Source organism: Rhinatrema bivittatum, chromosome 11, assembly GCF_901001135.1.
Source record: "Rhinatrema bivittatum chromosome 11, aRhiBiv1.1, whole genome shotgun sequence".
Lineage (NCBI taxonomy): Eukaryota > Metazoa > Chordata > Amphibia > Gymnophiona > Rhinatrematidae > Rhinatrema > Rhinatrema bivittatum.
The window spans coordinates 42,011,656-42,030,300 of record NC_042625.1 but is presented as its reverse complement, the minus strand read 5'-3'; the positions used below and the strand labels follow the sequence as shown (position 1 = coordinate 42,030,300).

At 43.2% G+C, this 18,645-nt stretch overlaps 1 protein-coding gene across 2 annotated transcripts in view; it reads right to left on the bottom strand.

The window, feature by feature from the left end:
* The window catches only part of ADGRD1 (adhesion G protein-coupled receptor D1), a 268,529-nt gene that overhangs the window by 73,853 nt on the left and 176,031 nt on the right, over positions 1–18,645 (bottom strand). For both annotated transcript variants that reach the window (XM_029571131.1, XM_029571132.1), the window contains 2 exons: positions 15,737–15,848; positions 8,372–8,525 (listed from right to left, as the gene is read on the bottom strand). In XM_029571131.1, the coding sequence (XP_029426991.1) occupies positions 8,372–8,525; positions 15,737–15,848 (266 nt within the window). The remainder of the gene's footprint in view (positions 1–8,371; positions 8,526–15,736; positions 15,849–18,645) is intronic.

The following is an 18,645-nucleotide window of genomic DNA, read 5'->3' as shown; positions in this document are numbered from 1 at the left end:
CAAGAACTGCCTGCTACATCCACGAGGAACCCACTGTTGTCAGCTCAGCGCCCGGGTCCTTCATCTGCAGACAGAGGATTGAATATTTTGCAGCTCAACATCCCCAGTTGGGCAGTGAGCTATAACGCTGCAGGAAGCACAGAGACCTCCTCCACTGCAACATCAAGTTTATAATCTCCAGTAACACAAATGCAACTAAGGAAAGGGAGTTCAGATCATCACTGGAGGGTACAAAGTCTGATGGGCAGGGGAGGGAGTTTGGGCAGATGAAGCCTGTGATCCTGCATCTCATGGCGTCACAAGGTTAGCCCAAAAGACTTCAGTGGGGGAACAGCCCATAGCACTCTACAGATATCGCTAAAGGTGAAAGGTTGCCTGTGCTGCAGAGATAATGCCAACTCATGAGGCCACAAGCCTACCGCAAACAAAAAATATATATTTATATTTCTCAGATGTCTACCAGTAAAATAAGTAACCCACTCAGCCTTCCAGGCCACTAGTTATCTGTCCTAAGTTGGTCATGTAAGATACTCTGTAGAAGCATCTTACTTGTTGGAAGTTACTCTGTATAAAGGACACTATACGAATACAAAAAATAAATACACAGAATAACAGTGGATAGTGTATTCAGCTTAACTCAATCAGCATATATAGGATTGTTGCACTGGAAAGAAAGCAATGGGATGCCAAGAGTATCCGATTATGTATCTATATAGCATGCCTAGACCTGTCGCAACAAATTATGAATTGTTAAAACCTACAAAGTTGGGTACATGTTTGATTTTCTTTCTCTCTGCCTGCTTTCTCCTACTTATGTAGTAATTTCTCCCTTGCCAGAATTCAGACTCGGAGCACCAGACTTCCCGTCTTACCAAGCCAAAATCAGACACCCACTGAAGAATTCGGCTTAACCAGATTGTTTATCAATTTTAATCGTCAGCGAAGAAGAAAATTAAAAGTAGAGCTCCCCAGCTAGTCAGTAAAACTGGCAAGGATTAAATGAAGCAGTGCAGTCACCTGAATAGCAAGAATAGCTAATTTATTGAATGTAAATGAGGCCGCAGGAAAGGAGAAATTCAGAGCGTGTTCTCACTCTGTGCTAACTTGATTTAACCAGCACCCACTGGGAAACGACTCATCCACATTGTCATTCCACAAAGTAACATCCAAGGCTGTCAAAGCAGGAATCTAATGGACGTAGCTAGAGAGAATCAGTGGACAGCACGATCTATTTGAAAAGTCCGAGGCAAAAAAAACTGGTTTTATATATTAAACATTAACCATGTCTATCCTCTCAGTCTTAGGCTGGCTGTAATCAGCAGCATACCAGGAGGTTTCAATGAAATGCAGACAGCAGGAAGATTGAATTAATGCAGTGGCAAGTGGAAAATATGCATGCAGGTCCCATTAATATTCCGAGGTTTGGATTTTACAGATATATATATCTAGAGAGAGAGAGAGACATATGCAACTGGAAGGACCCTTTCATGACCATATGGTATAAGCCATGATATCTCAAATTACATGTGTAATGTAATTAATTAGATCTGAGAGAACTTGGAAGGCTTTCCTTCTGACCCCCTGTCTATGCTTTTCTCAATCTGCATTTCCCACCTGAGCAGCAATGGAGGAGGGACAGCATGGGCAGTGGCAGCTCTGCCTTATTCCGAACGGACCACTTCCAGGGAGAGAGGAGTTTGCATAGTCACTCGTTTCAAGATGGCACAGGCACAGCTGTGTGCTAGTTGTGATGGCACTCGAGATAAGAAACCTGGTCCGCCTAGTACTGGTATGGACCACCAACCTGTTTCTCATAGCCCACAGCAGCTGTCAGAGGATCCTGGCCTTCGATCACTCCAGTGGCAAGGGCTGGATTAGAACTGATGACCGAGAACTGAGAGGCTCTGCAAGCTGGCCAAGCAATTCATCCCCGGTGACTTGTCTTTTAAAGGACGGCATCAGGGTTGCCTTCTTTAGAGTCAATCAGCTTTTGAATTGCTGACAGCTGCAGGGGCACAAAGTAAGTCTTCCACCTTTCAAACTACAGATAATACACAGAGAGAGAGAGACAGAACATTTTGCAACCTGTCTGTCTGATTACTATTAAATTCATTTCGTGGATCTGTTTGTTTCCTGCCATCACAGCATATGTTGGTACATTACCACAACTCTACTGAGGGCATCCTTCTCTCATCTCCCAGCAGGTCTTGCCTATAGTTTCATGGCACCTCATTTGTCCAATTATGATTTTTTTTCGGCTTCTGCTGGTTTCTGCTGAATATGTGTGTATGTATGAGTTTGTCTATGTATGCGTGGTTATATGTATACCGTGGAGTCTCTGTAGGTTAGGATACCTTTTATAACGCCAACAACAAAGGTCTTGTAGTATGTGAGCTTTCTTGGAATATACGCTTGCATATGTTGTGTTTATAGACATATACGCACGTCATGTACATCATGTTGTAAACCATTGTGATCTTTATTTGGAATGACGGTATATGAAATGGCTAAATAAATACACGTGTACGTGTCAAAATGTATGTGAGTGTGTGCGTGTCTGTGTGCACATCCACAGTTTCTTTCAGATAAGCCGTGCTATGTTTGTGCATCCAAACAACAACAATAATTGTGTTCAAATTTTGAAAGAAAAAAATAATGTTTGAAAGTCCATTACTTCCTCTTTCCTATCTGGAAGGCTTGGGGACATACAAAAACTCTAGGCAAAGATTGTAGGAAACTCTATGAATACTTGTGAGATGTGTGTCTACGATTGTGTCGGCAGGTGTACTTGTATTATTTCTGTGTCTGGGACATGTCTCAAGTCTGTCGCCTCTAGAGCAGGGCATTAACCCTCAACCTGGAGGGCATTCTTTACTTCAAGAAACCTCCAGAAAACAGAAAAAGTTATAGACTTCCAAACATTGTTCTTGCTGTTAATCAAATAGGGGTCTATCCATAATTCTAACTTTTAAAACCATGACAAAACATATTTATATACACAAGAATTCAAATTTAAATGCACCATAGCGACCCTCTACTTGCCAGACTCAGGGTGCACACATACAGAGTTCTGGAGGGAGCTGTGGCCACCAGTAGTTTTGAGTGAAGCACCATAGCCCTACAGAGTCCCATTCTGATTGACCTGGAAGCCAACAGAAGCAAGAGGAATCGGCTGGGTAAAATGTTAAAAAAAATAAAATAAAGCTCTTGCTGCTTTTGATCAGTGGAGGATTAGGATGATCCTATTCTCTGACAGGTTTAGCTTCTTGCTGCTATCAGGACTATGGTAACCAACCCAAACAATGTGAAAACAAGAGTGTCTCTGCCGTATGTCAGTGCTCTGGACGTGTCAGCAGTGGCCCACCCACAATGCAGTTCAGCAGAGCTCTTCAGAAAGAGTTGCTGGCCAAGATTTCAAAAAGCAAGCAGCCAGGTCACAGCAACATTGAGCTCAAGTGCTAGTGGCAGGTCTTTTGGTTTTAGAACGTGAGTCACTGGGATTCTAAAGCAGGAAGAGCTGGAGCAGAGGCCTGGTTTTCTCTTCATCTTCCCTTCCAAGATTTTCCACCAGATATCATGAAGGAGTCATCGTGCGTGCTCAGCAGCGTCTTCTCATACAAACTCCCCTCTGGTACAATACAAGGTCAAAATCGGCTACCTACAGGTGAAAAAGCGGAATGCTGCTTCTTTCATTTCCAACGCTAATCTTCGGTTGGCCAGAAGATCTTGCTGTCGGAGTAGCACTCAGCCCAATGTCACCCGCAGCAGAATCTGCAGAGGCAGCACGTTTGATACAGTACCCAGACTATATGGATATGTGGTCTGGTGATTATGCTATCTCACAGCAGCCAGCTATCATGGTTTGGCTTAGTGCACAGTGCTATGCCTGCATTGTGCCTCTAGGTCCTAAACAACAAGAAGTATTCATCCACAAAACACTGAGAACTCTGCATTGCAAAACTCCTAAGTTGCATAGCGTTCATACTGGACCAGCACCTACTTTACAAAAGATAATCAGGCTAACAAGAAGGATAGTTGACTTTGCTATGGAGATTTGCCCTGTACATACTGTAATTTTTGCATGCATCTGCATAGAATAGGTGATTGAATAAATTATTTCTACTCACCTATTTCCAACATATTTGCATTTCTTTACTACAAATGTGTCTACGCTGGAATACATTATGGACTCCTGAGCAGTTCTGCCGCCATATACCAGTAGTGATCTAAGGCAGGGACTCTCGGCAAAGGTCACAAACAAGCCCAGTTTTCAGGATATCCACAATAAGCTTTCATTTCATATGTTTGCATACATAGGGCTGAATTTTTTAAGTGCGTAAGTGCCGATTTTTGCGCACGCGGCCATTTTAAAATTTGGCCTTTAGTCTCTGCTATGGCCTTTTACCCTTTGGTAAAAGGGTAAAATGGGCCATTTGGTAAAAGGGACATTTCGGAGTGGCCTCGGAGGGAACGGGGAAAGCCATCGGGGCTCCCCTAGGGCTCGGCGCGCACAAGGTGCACAAGTTTACACCCCCTTGCGCACACCGACCCCGGATTTTATAACATGCGCGCGGCTGCGCACGCATGTTATAAAATCGGGTGTACCTACTAAAATCTGGCCAAATGACTATGCATGAGATAGATTTTCATGCATTGCCTCCATTGTCAGCAAATATATTTCATGCATATTACTTGTAGGTATCCAGAAAATCAGACAAGCTGGTAGGTCACGAGAACTGAACTGAGAATCTGAACCCTGCCCTGGAAGGGCTCCCATCCATTCTGATTTTCAGGATATTCATAATAAATATGCATGTATTGTATTTTCATACATTGAAGACCCAGTACATGTAAATCTATCTCATGCATATTCATTTTGGCTATCCAGAAAACCAGTCCAGATAGGCGTGTCTTCAGGACTGGTTTGGGAAACACTGATCTGCTAATTCTGGATTGCAGTTCACACGGTTCAGAGGTTCACGTTTGGTAAGCCATTGAGCAGGGTAAGTTATCTAAATATCTCTGTCCAGATGTTCAGTGCAGCTTACCTGGTTACGTTTTCTGCTGAATATTTTGGTCCAGTTATCTGGATAAACATATCCAGATAACTTCAGGCCTGCATTGTGTATGGACTGACTTTTCCGCCAAAACTTAGCCAGACAGCACGCAATACGGTGCTTCCCAGCTAAATATTTTAGTCTGCCTGCACTATGCCTCCCATCCTGCCTCCCTTTTGTCCAAGTAACTTTATCAGTACAAAACCTTTGTGCAGAGTAACCCAGACCAAGGGCAGGGGGGAGGGGGATAGTTTTAAAGCAACAGATTTATGCAGGCAAATGAAAAAGTTGATTTTACCTGCATAAATCTTATAAATACGGACCTCTCCTTGTCTCAGCTCAGCCGTCAGAGCCACCTTTTCTGGAGCGAGTGTTACTGATACAGGCTCTGCAGCACTGAGCAGACTGAGTCAAGTGACATTCGCAAAGAGGAGGCAGAGATTTGTCTATGCAGATTGCTTCAGAGTACTTCCAACAGAGGCACAATGAGAGCAGATATGATTAGAAAAACGCCAGCAAAGGATTTTGATTACATTAAAAGACTGGAACCTTTGACATTCCTTCCAGGCTGGTCTCCGAAATGTGTTCTATTACTTGCAAGGTCAGGGCGCACTTTATTACAGGAACATTACTGGTCTCTGTCTGTGCTGGAGATGACAAAATCCATGACTAGGAAAAATAATAATTCTTTTTTTCTTTTATCCCCAAAACTATCTGTCTTATGAATCCAGTTACCAAAATGCAATGTCTTATGCACACGGTTTAGCTCAGGCACGTCCAACCACTCTCCGGCTCATGGTCTCACCTCTGGTCATTCGGTCTACCTGTCCTGGGAAGTTTAGCCATCACTGATCACAAAACAGGACCGCATGTCCCCTGGAAACCCTAGCCAGACTCGGTAGCAGGAGAAGAGTTGAGCCGCAGACCCAGGCCACACCTCCTGCTTTCCTTATTCAAACTCATACCTTCTGCTTGGAATTGCGCTGAGCTATCAAACCAATCTCGGCGCCGGTTAGTTACATCCCAGCATGTTCTGGCCTTTGTCCTGGTATGACAACACTTTAAGCAAGGCGAGCGAGGTCACAGAAGTGGCCCCCAAAAAACACATGACCTGGATGTAGACTCCAAGAAATTGGAAGCCCAACCTCACCTAAAGAGGTGAAGGGAACGCCAAAAGCCAACCATGGACCATGACACCGCCTGCGTGTCTGCGCGTAGACCGTACAGATTTCCTACTGATTCTGTTCTTCCACAGCCTCCATGGGAGTAGGTGGAGGGGGAAAATCCATTCTAATTTATTAATGCTCTGACTGATAATAGGCATTTATGCTGTAAGTTGCAAAGCCGAACTCCAGGAAGGACAATACCATTTTAAGGGAAAAAAACCAAACGTAAAATGACTGACAAAAGATGGGATTTAAGCACCATCGTGTAGCAGCCAGCGTGCCTAAGGCCAGCTAATCATCCCCTTTGCTTGTGTTGAAACAACCCCAGGACAAAAACCACGTGATGTTCGGAAGCAGCATTGGAGTAGCCATGAGAACCATTTTCAAAGTCGTTTGCCCGGGTAAAATAGGCCGGGCTGGAAACTGCGTCTCCTCCGCCCCCGGTGGATTTCACAGTGCACGTGATATATTTATTACCGGGTAAAAGAAAGAAGGGGGTGGGGGGTGGGGAGTAAAACGGCGCACGCAGTTTTCAAATGTACGCACGCGCTGTCATGCCCCCGCTCGACACCCCGCACAAACAGTGGGTACAGCGCATACGGGTGCAGCTGCTGAAGGGCTAAAGTTACCCTCGCATCCTGGGAACAGCGCGGGGCTGGTCAAAATAGTTAGCTGGGGGGGGGGGGGCGTCCACCCTAACCCCCCTACAGGCAATTCAAACTTCAGGAAGATCTGAAGAATTGGTGCCCCCCTTTTTTTTAAACAAAAGAAACAATGTGTCTTCCTTATCTTTCCAAACCAGGAGCATCTACAGCAACAGCAACAGAGTAGGAGCTAGAAAACAAATAAAGCTTATTTCTGGCAGGCAGAAGATTAAAGGTTAAGGTGCCGCATATTTTAGCCCAGGTATCTTGCTTTCCTCCCAATAATTGCAGCTCTTCCTGGTCGTAGGAGACCCAGAGTGGTGTACCCCTATGATTTAGCTGAGGAGGGATGCATGGATGATTATCAGCTGCCTTCGGTACCTCTTTACCTAAAGCTCTGCACCTCAGCAGACTAATGATATACAAGATGGATAAAAAAGGAAGGGTTCACCCTAGAAAAATCTAAATTAAAATCCATTACAGACATCGCAGGTATTAAACATTCTAGTTAGGATCACCCACAGTCTGTAACATTTTTACAATTGGGCTTTGGGTGGCTTCTAGGTGAACCCACCAGGAAGAAATTCAGTAAAGGCTACGTTATAAAACTATTTTGGAGCTGCCCACAATTTTATATTCCATTCCTTGATGTCGTTCCCTTTGGGTGCTCTTCCAGCCATCGGGCTGAGCCATCATCTGAGGGGCACTGTATGGTCCGAAATCCTCTTTATTGTAAGGTGGGACCTAGAAGGGGGGGGGGGGGTCATGGTAAATCAGGAGGGCTTCAGGGCACTCCCTCATTTTTACAGGACAGAGACTACTTCGCCATACATCAGTTACCAAAAACCCTTTTAGCCCTTTGTCTGACGCGCCTTATGTACAGCACCTCCCTGAATTAAAAGAAGAAGGGGATCCTGGGTAGCATTTAAACAGGGACCTTAGTTTTCTTAGATAGTCTTTTTTTTTTTCCTTCTGCTGGGTTGCTCGCCGTCTGTGACCCGGTTGTTTGCATTCCACGACGTGGTGGACCCGAGCACATCCTTTCACGTTCCCCATGGCACCCTGTGCCACCCCCTGCCCGCCTGGGCCATTGTACCCCGTTCTGCAGCTAAGCCTATTAAAAACCAAGACGAAGAGCCCCAAAAATGCAGTGCCAGGGGGCATCTGAAAACCAGAATTGGATCACCTGCTCAGTGCAAGGGCTCCTCCAAAAAATCCACTACTAGGCTCGGCTTCAAACTGAATCTCTCTTAGCTAAGAATCTGTAACTAATATGGACAACTTGATGTGTGAAGCCTAATCATTCTTGTTTGCGGATAATGAATTGCAGATACTCAGCATGAACATCCGTTTCTTGGTAATGCTGTATTATCTGTATCTTTTTTTTGAAAGGGGAGGAGGGTTCGTGGGGGGATTTACAGAGGCCATGAATAAAATGCTTCCTGCACAGGGATATTTAACTTGACAGAAACAGGAGAAGGGGATGTAAGAGCGCAGCACCTACCCCATCCAATTCCGTAGTAGTATAAGTGCTTGCTCTCTTCGGACCCAAACACCTTGATCACCATGCTGTACAGGTGCAGTCCTTCCACCAGCATCCAGGCAAATGCGCTCAGGAAGAAAAAGTGAAGGAGAATAGCCAGGATTTTGCAAGGCACCTGCATTTAGAGAAAACATAAAAGCAATCGGGTTTGAAACCATGATGGCGACCTTCTTCTTCTAGGCACGCGGTAATAATTCAAAGGACAGAAGAACAACACATAAGTACTGACTTCCAAGAGTAAGGATAAGTCACATAATCAAGGATCATTTAAAGAACAAGCACTGTGCAAGATGAGACTGTAATTAAACTGAGGCTTTCTGGTGGCTTAAAGCACAGGAGAGCACCCAACAAGAAGACTGGAAAAAAACCATGCTCGCTAACAAAATGCAAAATGTGACAACACACTTGTGTTTGGTTTAATTTAAATAAAACAAAATGTGGGATTTTTTTCATTGAATCTCATTTGAGAAAGTCAATATAAAAATAAATAAATAAATAAAAGGACAGACAAAATGTCCCCCTCTCTCCTAGGCCTCCTCACCCTGTCCCCCCCCCCCCCTTCATCCCTGAACATGCTTAACCCTCCCTCAGGGGTCTCTGATAGGGGCAGAAGCAATCCCCAGTTACTCCAACACCGCCAGTTCCCGAGGCCGGCACCATTTTGTTGAATGGCCTAATCTTGTACAACCACACAACGAACTGGCGTCGCTCTCGGGGCTAGCTGGTGCCATTTTCCAACCGTGCGCTGGCAACTGGGGATCGCTTCCGCCCTTTTCTATATCAGAGGCCTCCACAAAAGGAGTATGCGTGGCCTGAGGTGGGGGGGGGAAAGGTAAAGAGGTTTGTTTCTTTTTGTTTTTATCTTTGGAGGGAGGGAGGATTAATTTAATCCTTATTTCAGTTCAGTAAGGAAAAGAAAACAAACATTGCATGAAGCAAAATCTAAATGTAAAAAACCCCCGAAAATAAACATCCCAAATTATTACAGCCTTTTCGAATGTTATGAGGTCTGCTTTATCGGTTATTATATTTGGAGGGAGATGCTGCACTCCATGTTTGCCCTCCTTCACTCTCTGCCCTCCTTCTTATTTACCTCGCCCTTAAAGACCACACCACCTGTAAGCTGAAACACTTTTCTAAAATGTGCAGTATGAGTAATTACAGCAATGTTATTGTAGAAATAAAGGTCAACAAAATGTTAGGTGATACACTTTTTTTTTGGCTGGTGTAATACATTTATAGATAGCTTTAAAAAAATATACTTCTGAGCTACTTTTTCCCAACTTTGCTGTCATTAATTTGTAGAACAGTAATAACACATAACGGGTAGACCATGAAGAACAGGCTGAGATCATGTACCGAGAAAAACCAGAGGTGCAGACTCCACTGAATCTGGCAGGGTAGCCTACAGTCTTCATAAAAGGAAGCTTAAAGACCATTCTTCTTGTGACTGTCATCATGCAGATCAAACCTCTGATTTCATAATAAGACTGCCCCCCTGCACAAATTTCAGAAAGGACTATGGGTACTGCAAATAGCTGAAGCAGAAGCTTCTTCTTGGTTGCTGTCTTTGAACTTGGACATTGAGTTGCTTTTATTGCACAGTGCACAGGAAGAAGAAGAGTTCTACTCCCTTTATCAGGACAGTAAAGTCATTGATAAATGAAGACATATCTAACAAGCCCTGGCACAAAAGGACTTGGGGAGGGCATCAGATACGCACAAGACAGCACAGCTGAGGCCACACTCCACTGACACCAGGCCCCTCCATAGTCAGCCTCATGTCAGCATAGCAGGCACTCAATGGTTTATTTCAATTCCCAATAATCTTTATGAACCATCTAATTATTCATGTCCTTCCTCATTAAATATTCCCTTTGGGAATGCCACTTTGCAGCTATCTTGGAAGCGCTCCCAGGCACAAATTAATGTCCAACGTCCCCGACATTAGACTAATGATAGCTGCTTTGACTTAAAGTTCAAACATTGCACGAAAGACCTGGCCAGGCAGGAAAAGTTTTCCGAGACATGGTGAGTTTCACAGTGCTTGATAGAAATTTACGGGATCAAAACCAGATACCATTTGAAAGTTAAGAGCAAAGAGAACTAAGTCACATGAACTAAATCTTGTCAAAGTTTGCTTCCTTTATATCCCACTGGAGAGAGAGATTGCTTTCTTGTAATTCTCCAGGATTTAAGGATGAGGGCCAACAGTACAGGTTACATCCTTCTATACAACTGTCCATGGGATTACAAGCCAGCAATCATCTCTGAAATAACCCAAACTCATTAGCTTAAAGCACTGGCCAGGACAGTTTCAGTCCAAGGTCTTAAACAATTAATAAAAGCTCTGATAATCCTTGAAGACCCCTGGCAAGTTAGCATCATCTGCTGCAGATGTTTTAGGAATGTATATATGTTTTAACATTACATATTTAAGGCACACTGCCCAAAGATTAGCCCTAAGACAGGTCCTCTTTGTCCCTGTTTGGCAGGCATCAAAAGACTTTACATCTTTATACCAAAACCTAAAAATGAAGCTATGTAATTAATGCTAGGATATTATTAATATACTTCCCTGCCAGAACTGTAGGGGTTATTGCTATTGGAGGGCCTGTTTTATCCAAATTAGAAGATGACTGAGCAAGAGACAGATGTCCCAATACTCATTTTATCTGAAATTGTCAAGCAATGCACAGAAACAATTACCGCAGAGGCCAATGTACCAAGCTGCGTGGACCTTCGCAAAACTAAACATGCTATTTCATTTTCAGCGTGCTTCGCTTAGTCATTCAAACAAAGCATGCCACTTCATCTTCAAAGCATGTAGCTCTTCTAATTAAAGATCATATACATGTATCTTTTCATATTCATCTTTCTACAAAATATAATTCACATTCAAAAAACATTATTAATAACTTCATTTTTCCAAAAAACCAAACTATATATATATATATATATATATATATATATATATATATATATATATAACAGCAAACTTCAAGTCCCAATCCTGAGATTTCAGGTATATCCACGGAAGCAATGCTATTGTTTCTAATCTGTTGGACCGCGAAAAATTGCAAGTCCTCCACCAAATGCTGATACCGCTGCCAGTGCTCCACCAACGGAGCATTGGCCACCTCATTCTGAATCCGGCTACAATGTTCTGCAATACGTGTTTTAATTTTTCTAGAAGTCTTCCCCACATAAAACAAATCACATGGGCATCGAACAATATAGACAACTGACATTGAATGACATGTCTTTGATTTCAAAAACATTTTTCTTCCTGATGTCGGATGAACAAAATACTCTACTGATAGAGAGTTTACACACTCCACACTCCACAATTCATACTCGGACTATGTCCTGTCAAAACTGTATCAGGTGCATTTTGCAATACCACATTGGAATGTACCAATATATCTCTCAAATTCCACGCTCTACAAAAGGAAAGAAGAATTTGTTCTGACATGGGAGCTTTTAAAAAACATGCTAGAGACCTCAGAGAGATTTTTTGCAAGAGGATATCCCGATCGAGTAGTACGTCATGCCTACAAAAGTGCATGATATATTAATTGGGATCTCCTTTTGACTCCACGGAAGTCTTGTGAATCCCCGTCATTGGTTTGTGTTCTGCCTTTCTCTAATAGAGTTGGAGATTTGATTCAAATTACGAAACATTGGCATTTAGTACAAGGTTTTTCAGGATTAAATGACCCTCCGATTTTTTTCCTTTCGTAGATCGCAGAATTTGAGAGATATATTGGTACATTCAGATGTGGTATTGCAAAATGCACCTGAATCAGTTCTGACAGGACATAGTCCGTGTATGAATTGCGAGGTGTGTAAACTCTCTTTATCAGTAGAGTATTTTGTTCATCCGACATCAGGAAGAAAAATTTTGTTCGATACCCATGTGATTTGTTTTATGTGGGGAAGACTTCTAGAAAAATTAGAATACATATTGCAGAACATTGTAGCCAGATTCAGAATGTAGTGGCCAATGCTCCGTTGGTGGAGCACTGGCAGCGGTATCAGCATTCAGTGGAGGACTTGCGATTTTTCGTAACAGGATTAGTAACAGGAGAGGAGGAAATATTATTAAGACCTTGTTACAGGCAGAACAGCAATGGATCTTTTTTCTAAAAACTTTGGCTCCGGTAGGTCTAAACGAGAAAGTTGATTGGGTGGCGTGTTTTTGAATTGGCGATATCTGATTGGTTTTCTTACCCTTTAAATTTGGTCTGGGGTGGTTGCATTGTGGATTGATTTGAACAGCTGGAAAGTTTGACGTAACATACGTGGAAAAGACGCGGGTTTGTTTCATGCGTTTGTGGTGAGTTTCAACTTCTCCCCCAACTGTTTATGGTGTACATTGTATGATTTGGTAGTTTGTGTGGTGAATTAATTCTGTGGGTTAAAATTCAACTATTACAGATTTGAAATACATGAAAATTGAAGGATAGCATTTCCTCTGTGGATATACCTGAAATCTCAGGATCAGGACTTGAGGTTTGCTGTTATACATATATATATATATTGTTAGTTTTTTTGGAAAAAATAATGTTATAAAATATTTTTTGAATGTGAATTATATTTTGTAGAAAGATGAATATGAAAAGATACACGTATATGATATTTAATTAGAAGAACTACATGCTTTGAAGACGAAGTGGCATGAAAATGCTTTGTACAAGTACTCAGGAATATTAATTGTACGAATTGGATGTACGCTCCCCTGAAGAAGCTTTTATAGCAAAACATGTCAGGAGTTTTGTAAAAAGTTAAAGAAGTTAAAGAAAGGAATGCTGTAATTTTTTTAATGTGTGGATGGATGTGTGAATGTTTGTTTTATGTATAATGTGGGGTATATATTGTTCCTGGGTTGGTTCTATGTATATCTTGTGAAACAAATGAGATTTTACAATTTGATGTTTTGCAAAAAATAAAGAATTTTCTAGATAATTACTTTATATGTCACTATATTATATTGATTCTTTAGCGGTGTGATATATGTAAAATTGCCATAAATTTTATAGCTTTTCGCTTAATCACTGGGCATTATGAGGTTAATTTTATGACATTGTATATAGCAGGGAAGTCTGCATGTAGCTACTATGTGCAGACTTTACTGCTACTTTTCAAAGTGACTTTGTGCACATAGAAGCACTATGAAAATGTTGGGGTAAAGTCACCCTGAACATGCACAAGCTAAACGAAGGAAGTTACGCCTGCTCCTAATGGGCCGATACAGTACAGTGCGCTACAACGGAGTGCACTGTTAACCCACCATTGGACGCGTGTTTTTCCTTACCCCTTATTCAGTAAGGGGCCGAAAACACGCGTCCAATCCCTGAACCTAATAGTGCCTGCAACATGCAATGCATGTTGATGGCCCTATTAGGTATTCCCGCACGATTCAAAAAACAAAATGTGCAGCCAAGCCGCACATTTTGCTTTCAGAAATTAGCGCCTACCCAAAGGTAGGCGCTAATTTCTTCGGGCACTGGGAAAGTGCACAGAAAAGCAGTAAAAACTGCTTTTCTGTGCAGCCTCCAACTTAATATCATGGCGATATTAAGTTGGAGGTCCCGAAACATTCCAAAAGTAAAAAAAAAAAAAATTGAAGTCGGCCCGCAGCGGTCAGGTCGAAAACCGGACGCTCAATTTTGCCGGCGTCCGGTTTCCGAGCCCGTAGCTGTCAACGGGCTCGAGAACCATGTGATCATGGCTAATGAGCTGCTTTGCTGTTGGCGAAAAAAGCAAAATTATGTGCGTCAAGTGGGCAAATCGAACTTATTATCCCATTTAACATGCTCCGTTAGTGATTTTAATGTGCGACCCTGCCTTTGTGATTTTCAGCACAGCTTAGTACATTGACTTCTTACGCCGTTGGTCTAGAGTGTATATAAATGTGCATAGTTCAGAATTGGAGATAACTGGATCCTTGGCAGGTTGGGTTTTCTTCTATCAGGCCAACATAAGGAATATCCAAAGGCGTTGCGGTGCATGCATTTTCCAGATCAAACAGGTCCCTTCCACCGAGGTGACCAATGTATCTGTACTTCTGCCAGCTGCTACCTTTTCTTCCTCCGTAACCACCAACCCAACCCTTCCTACCTTCTTCTCACCCCTGCTGTGATGGAATCAATTTTGCCATCCACTCCACTGCTTTCCTTTCCAGTCCTTCCTCAAAGTTTCATCTCTTTGAAGCCTTTTCTGCCTCCAGGGTTTGCTTGCCAATGGGCAAACACTTCTCCAGTTCCCAAATCTGTATCTTTGCATAAGACATTTTGAAAAACCTTTTGTGCAGTAAACAAATAATTGTCCTAAATGAGTCTGCCACTTCCAAGGCTGAGCTATGCTTTAAACAGATCTGACTTTAAAATAGTCTTTGTTGATATTAGATAATCAGTGTTCTGATTTGAGGCTCCATGTGCCAAGTGCCCTGGAATAGAAATGATTTCTGAATAATAAACTGTAATATTAAACATTGATTTTGGCTCCTTTCTGCCATATTTTGTTGTGAGTTTCAGCTTTTCTTTTCTTTTCCAGCTTTGCTTTTAATCTAACTCAGATTACTTCCTCCAAGTGCAAGGAAACAGCATGAGTCTATTACTGAATAGGGCACTCCAAGGTCAGAGGCTGCACTCTATCCCATTATCTGATTCCGCCGTCACTGAATAATGTTTCTCAGCTTTTGCGCTGTACCTATTATGCTACATTAGAAGGCCAGAGAGAAAAGCCATTTTAAATAAATGTGTGATTAAATTGTTTTCTGATTCTCTAGTTTCATAGGTTCGAGGTTTTCTGAGCAACAGAGTGACTGAGCTGTGAGGCACTCAGTTGAATCAGAAAATAAAGATTGTTTTTCCACCCAATCGGCACAGCAAGGAATCTGCGTATAACGTTTTCCATCATTCTGAATTTGAATGCATGCTCGGTTAAGAAGATCATCTTTGTGCAAATCTCTGGATGCTGATTGACTGGCTAAGACCCAGCGCAATACATTTCACCATATATCAGGGACCTGATTACAAACACAAAATTTGTTGCACAATGCAAGTTGTCAATGGAGACAGTCAAAGAAAGGGTCCATTTATTAATCTGATTCAAGCACGGAAAGCCCTAACGAGGATGTTGAAATCCCCATTTCGAGCCCGCTCGGGTGCTGGACAACCATCTGCTGTTGCCCACTCTGGCATGCCTGGATTGTGTGGTTTACGCACTTGGATTTGGATTTGCTCCACTCAACTTTGGAACTCAGTTGAGGGATCACAATTGCTTGCTGCAAGTTTCTGTTTGCCTGTATGGATCACTTACCGTTCCGGGTTCAAATCGAAAGCTGATGAGGAGCAGAATCTGTGCAACCAGGATGGCAAATGAAAGGTTGGCATGAATATGGTAGCGTTGGTTATGAATCGTGCTGACAGAGCTAACAGAGAAGAAACACACACAAGGGTCATCTCTTTGAGTACTTATTTCTTATAATACAGTGTTAGATTGCACCTATGGTGCATGCAAAGGTAGTTTCCTACAATGATGGCAACTGTGATGTCACCCAGGTCAGGTTCACCTGGGTGAGAAGGCAAGTTCAGAACAAACAAATACCCCAAAGCTGCCTACATTTTATGCTCTGCCCTAAATTAACAATTCAAGAAAGTTTTGATCCCAGTGCCAGTATCCTCTCTAGTAATTAAAAAAAAAAAAAAAGCCTTACACAAACCTCAAATACTCAGAGGGGCAGCATGGTTAGGAAAGGATTACCCACCGTCACATTATGCAGCTCAAGTTGAAGAGTCTGCTAGATTCCACACTCTCTATCGCTCTCAGCCATGGGATAACCATTAGCTGAAACTGCCCCTTCAAACATTCAAGAAATGCTATGGCCTCTAGTGGAAATTAAATAATGCAATTTTACCTTAGCACGAGGCAGAGTGAGAGCAGATGGTGTTTAGAATGATGGATCTTTGCTTTCAGAAGACAGGTAGGTCAGAGTCTTCCAAAGTCTTATGTTTGCATGGATTGACAGAAAGCACTTTCTCGATGGCATCTTAAAGGAGAAATCTCAACCTTTTCCACTAAATGTATTGCTGGTTCCCTACTAACCTCTACCATTGTTAAACCCTATTTTAGCTTTAGAAATACTGATACAATGGCCTTTTCCCCTCCCAACTGAGCAGCTGTCGCATACTGATGACATCATCATTGCTTTTTGAATAACTGCATAAATCAAAGAAGAAAACAAAACTGCATTGTCATGCATGTGAATGATTTGCTCTCTTCTGTGATAGTTCAGCTTCTATCCATGCTTCTTTTAGAGACAAAATATTTAAAACGGCGAGACATAAAAAAAAGATCTATTTAAAGTTCACATCATAGCTTTTAGAGCCTCCTACCAGGGCAGTCCCTGAGCCTGGGCTCCATGTACTGTTTTCTGACTGTCCCCCCTTCTCCCCCCTGCCCCGCCAGGAAGGACAGGACGTCAAGAGAATCTGAAAGCAACCAGGACCAGCAGATGAAAGACAGGGTGACCTTCTCTACAAGGTCAGTACATTTTGTTTCTCCATTCAGGATATTCTGAATAGGGGCAGAGTTTAAACAACACTGATTTTGGTGCAGAGTAGATGGAACCATGTACATCTCTTGTAACCTGGCGGATAAATAGGCATTATATCCACCCACACATTTGAGGCAAAGTGGACTGTGATGGATTAGGAGTTAGCATGCAGAGAAAAACGGAATGAGCTTTAGACATTCAGGGCTTGATTTTCAAAGTCTGTGCATAAAATCCATTTTTATACACGTAAAAGGCACGTTGAAAATCAGCAAAACATGATTTCCTGCAGGCTTTTATCCATAATCACAGTAGGCATTCTCCGGGGGGAGGGGGGAGTTGGGAATGGGGAAACGTTTGAGCGCATGCTTTGCGATTCTCAGGAGCAAGTGTAACTTTGTGCACGTACGTCCACACACATGCCATGAGTTTTCAAAGCACACTTGTGCACATAAGTCAACTTTAAAAGTTTTGGAGAAAGTCTACACCAAAGGGAGCGTATACACGTGCTGTCTGCAACTGACTCTCCCTGGGTCTGAGTCTTCAAGGTCTTTTTCCATAGAGAGAGGGAGAAAAGCTGCAGTGAATCAAGCCCTTTTAACAACTTTTATGATCAGGATCTCTTGGGCCACGGGGCTAGTTTAGCTGCCTCTGCCACACTGCACCTTCCACAGACTCTCCCCAGTCATCTCCCTCCTTTGAGCTTTCTACTGCCCAACCAGGCCCAGTGCCACCGGGTGTGTAAACCGTGCAATGGTACAGGGCGGCCCACCCGGTGGGGCGGCTTCGGGAGCAGGGAGAGGCTCATGTTGCTGCCAATAGACCCGATCACACCGACAACAGAAGAATTTCTCTTTTTCTGCTGCCGGTCGATCAGGTCCACCGGCAGCAGAGAAAGCAGGAAGCAATTTCGTACCAGAGGGAGCGGGGGGGGCGCATTACTTTGATGCTGTGTGCCAGCCGGAAGATCTGCGGGGCTGTGGTGCAGTTCATCGTACCATGGCCCAAAGAAAAGTTCACATCCAGGTGCCTCTCCTCCTTCCTGCCTGTGCGGCCCCGGAAGAAATACGTTGCCAGAGCTGCGCGGGCAGGAAGAAGGAGGAGCATCAACCATGTGGCAGAGGAGCAGTGGCGTTTGTAGCAGGGCCATCGTGGAGCCCACCTTGCGCTGGCCTGAGAAGAGGAGGCCCAGTAGCAGGGCTGCTGAGGATCCCACCTCGCAGCGGCCCAAAAAGATCAGGGCTGCCACGGAGCCCATCCTGCGGCAACCCTTGAAGAAAAGGCCAAGAGGTGAGAGAGAGGCTGAAGCCCTGTAGAGTGTGTGTGTGTATGTGACTTGAGAGATTGTGTGTGTGAGAGAGAGTTGAGAGAATGTGTGTTGGAATGAGAACCTATATGTTCATAGAAACAGCATCTGAGAGCCCGTGTGTGTGTGTGTGTGTGAGAGCATGTGAGAGTGAGAGCCTGTGTGTTTGTGTGAGTCAGCATGTGAGAGTCAGAGCCTGTGTTTGTGTGAGACAGCATGTGAAAGAGAAACGGTGTGTATTTATGTATGTATGAGAAAGAGCATTTGAGGGCGAGAACTGTGTGTGTGAGAATGCATGTGAGTGTGAGAGCCTGTGCCTGTGTGTGTATATGTGAAAGAGAGCGAGACAGCGTGTGAGAATGAGAGCCT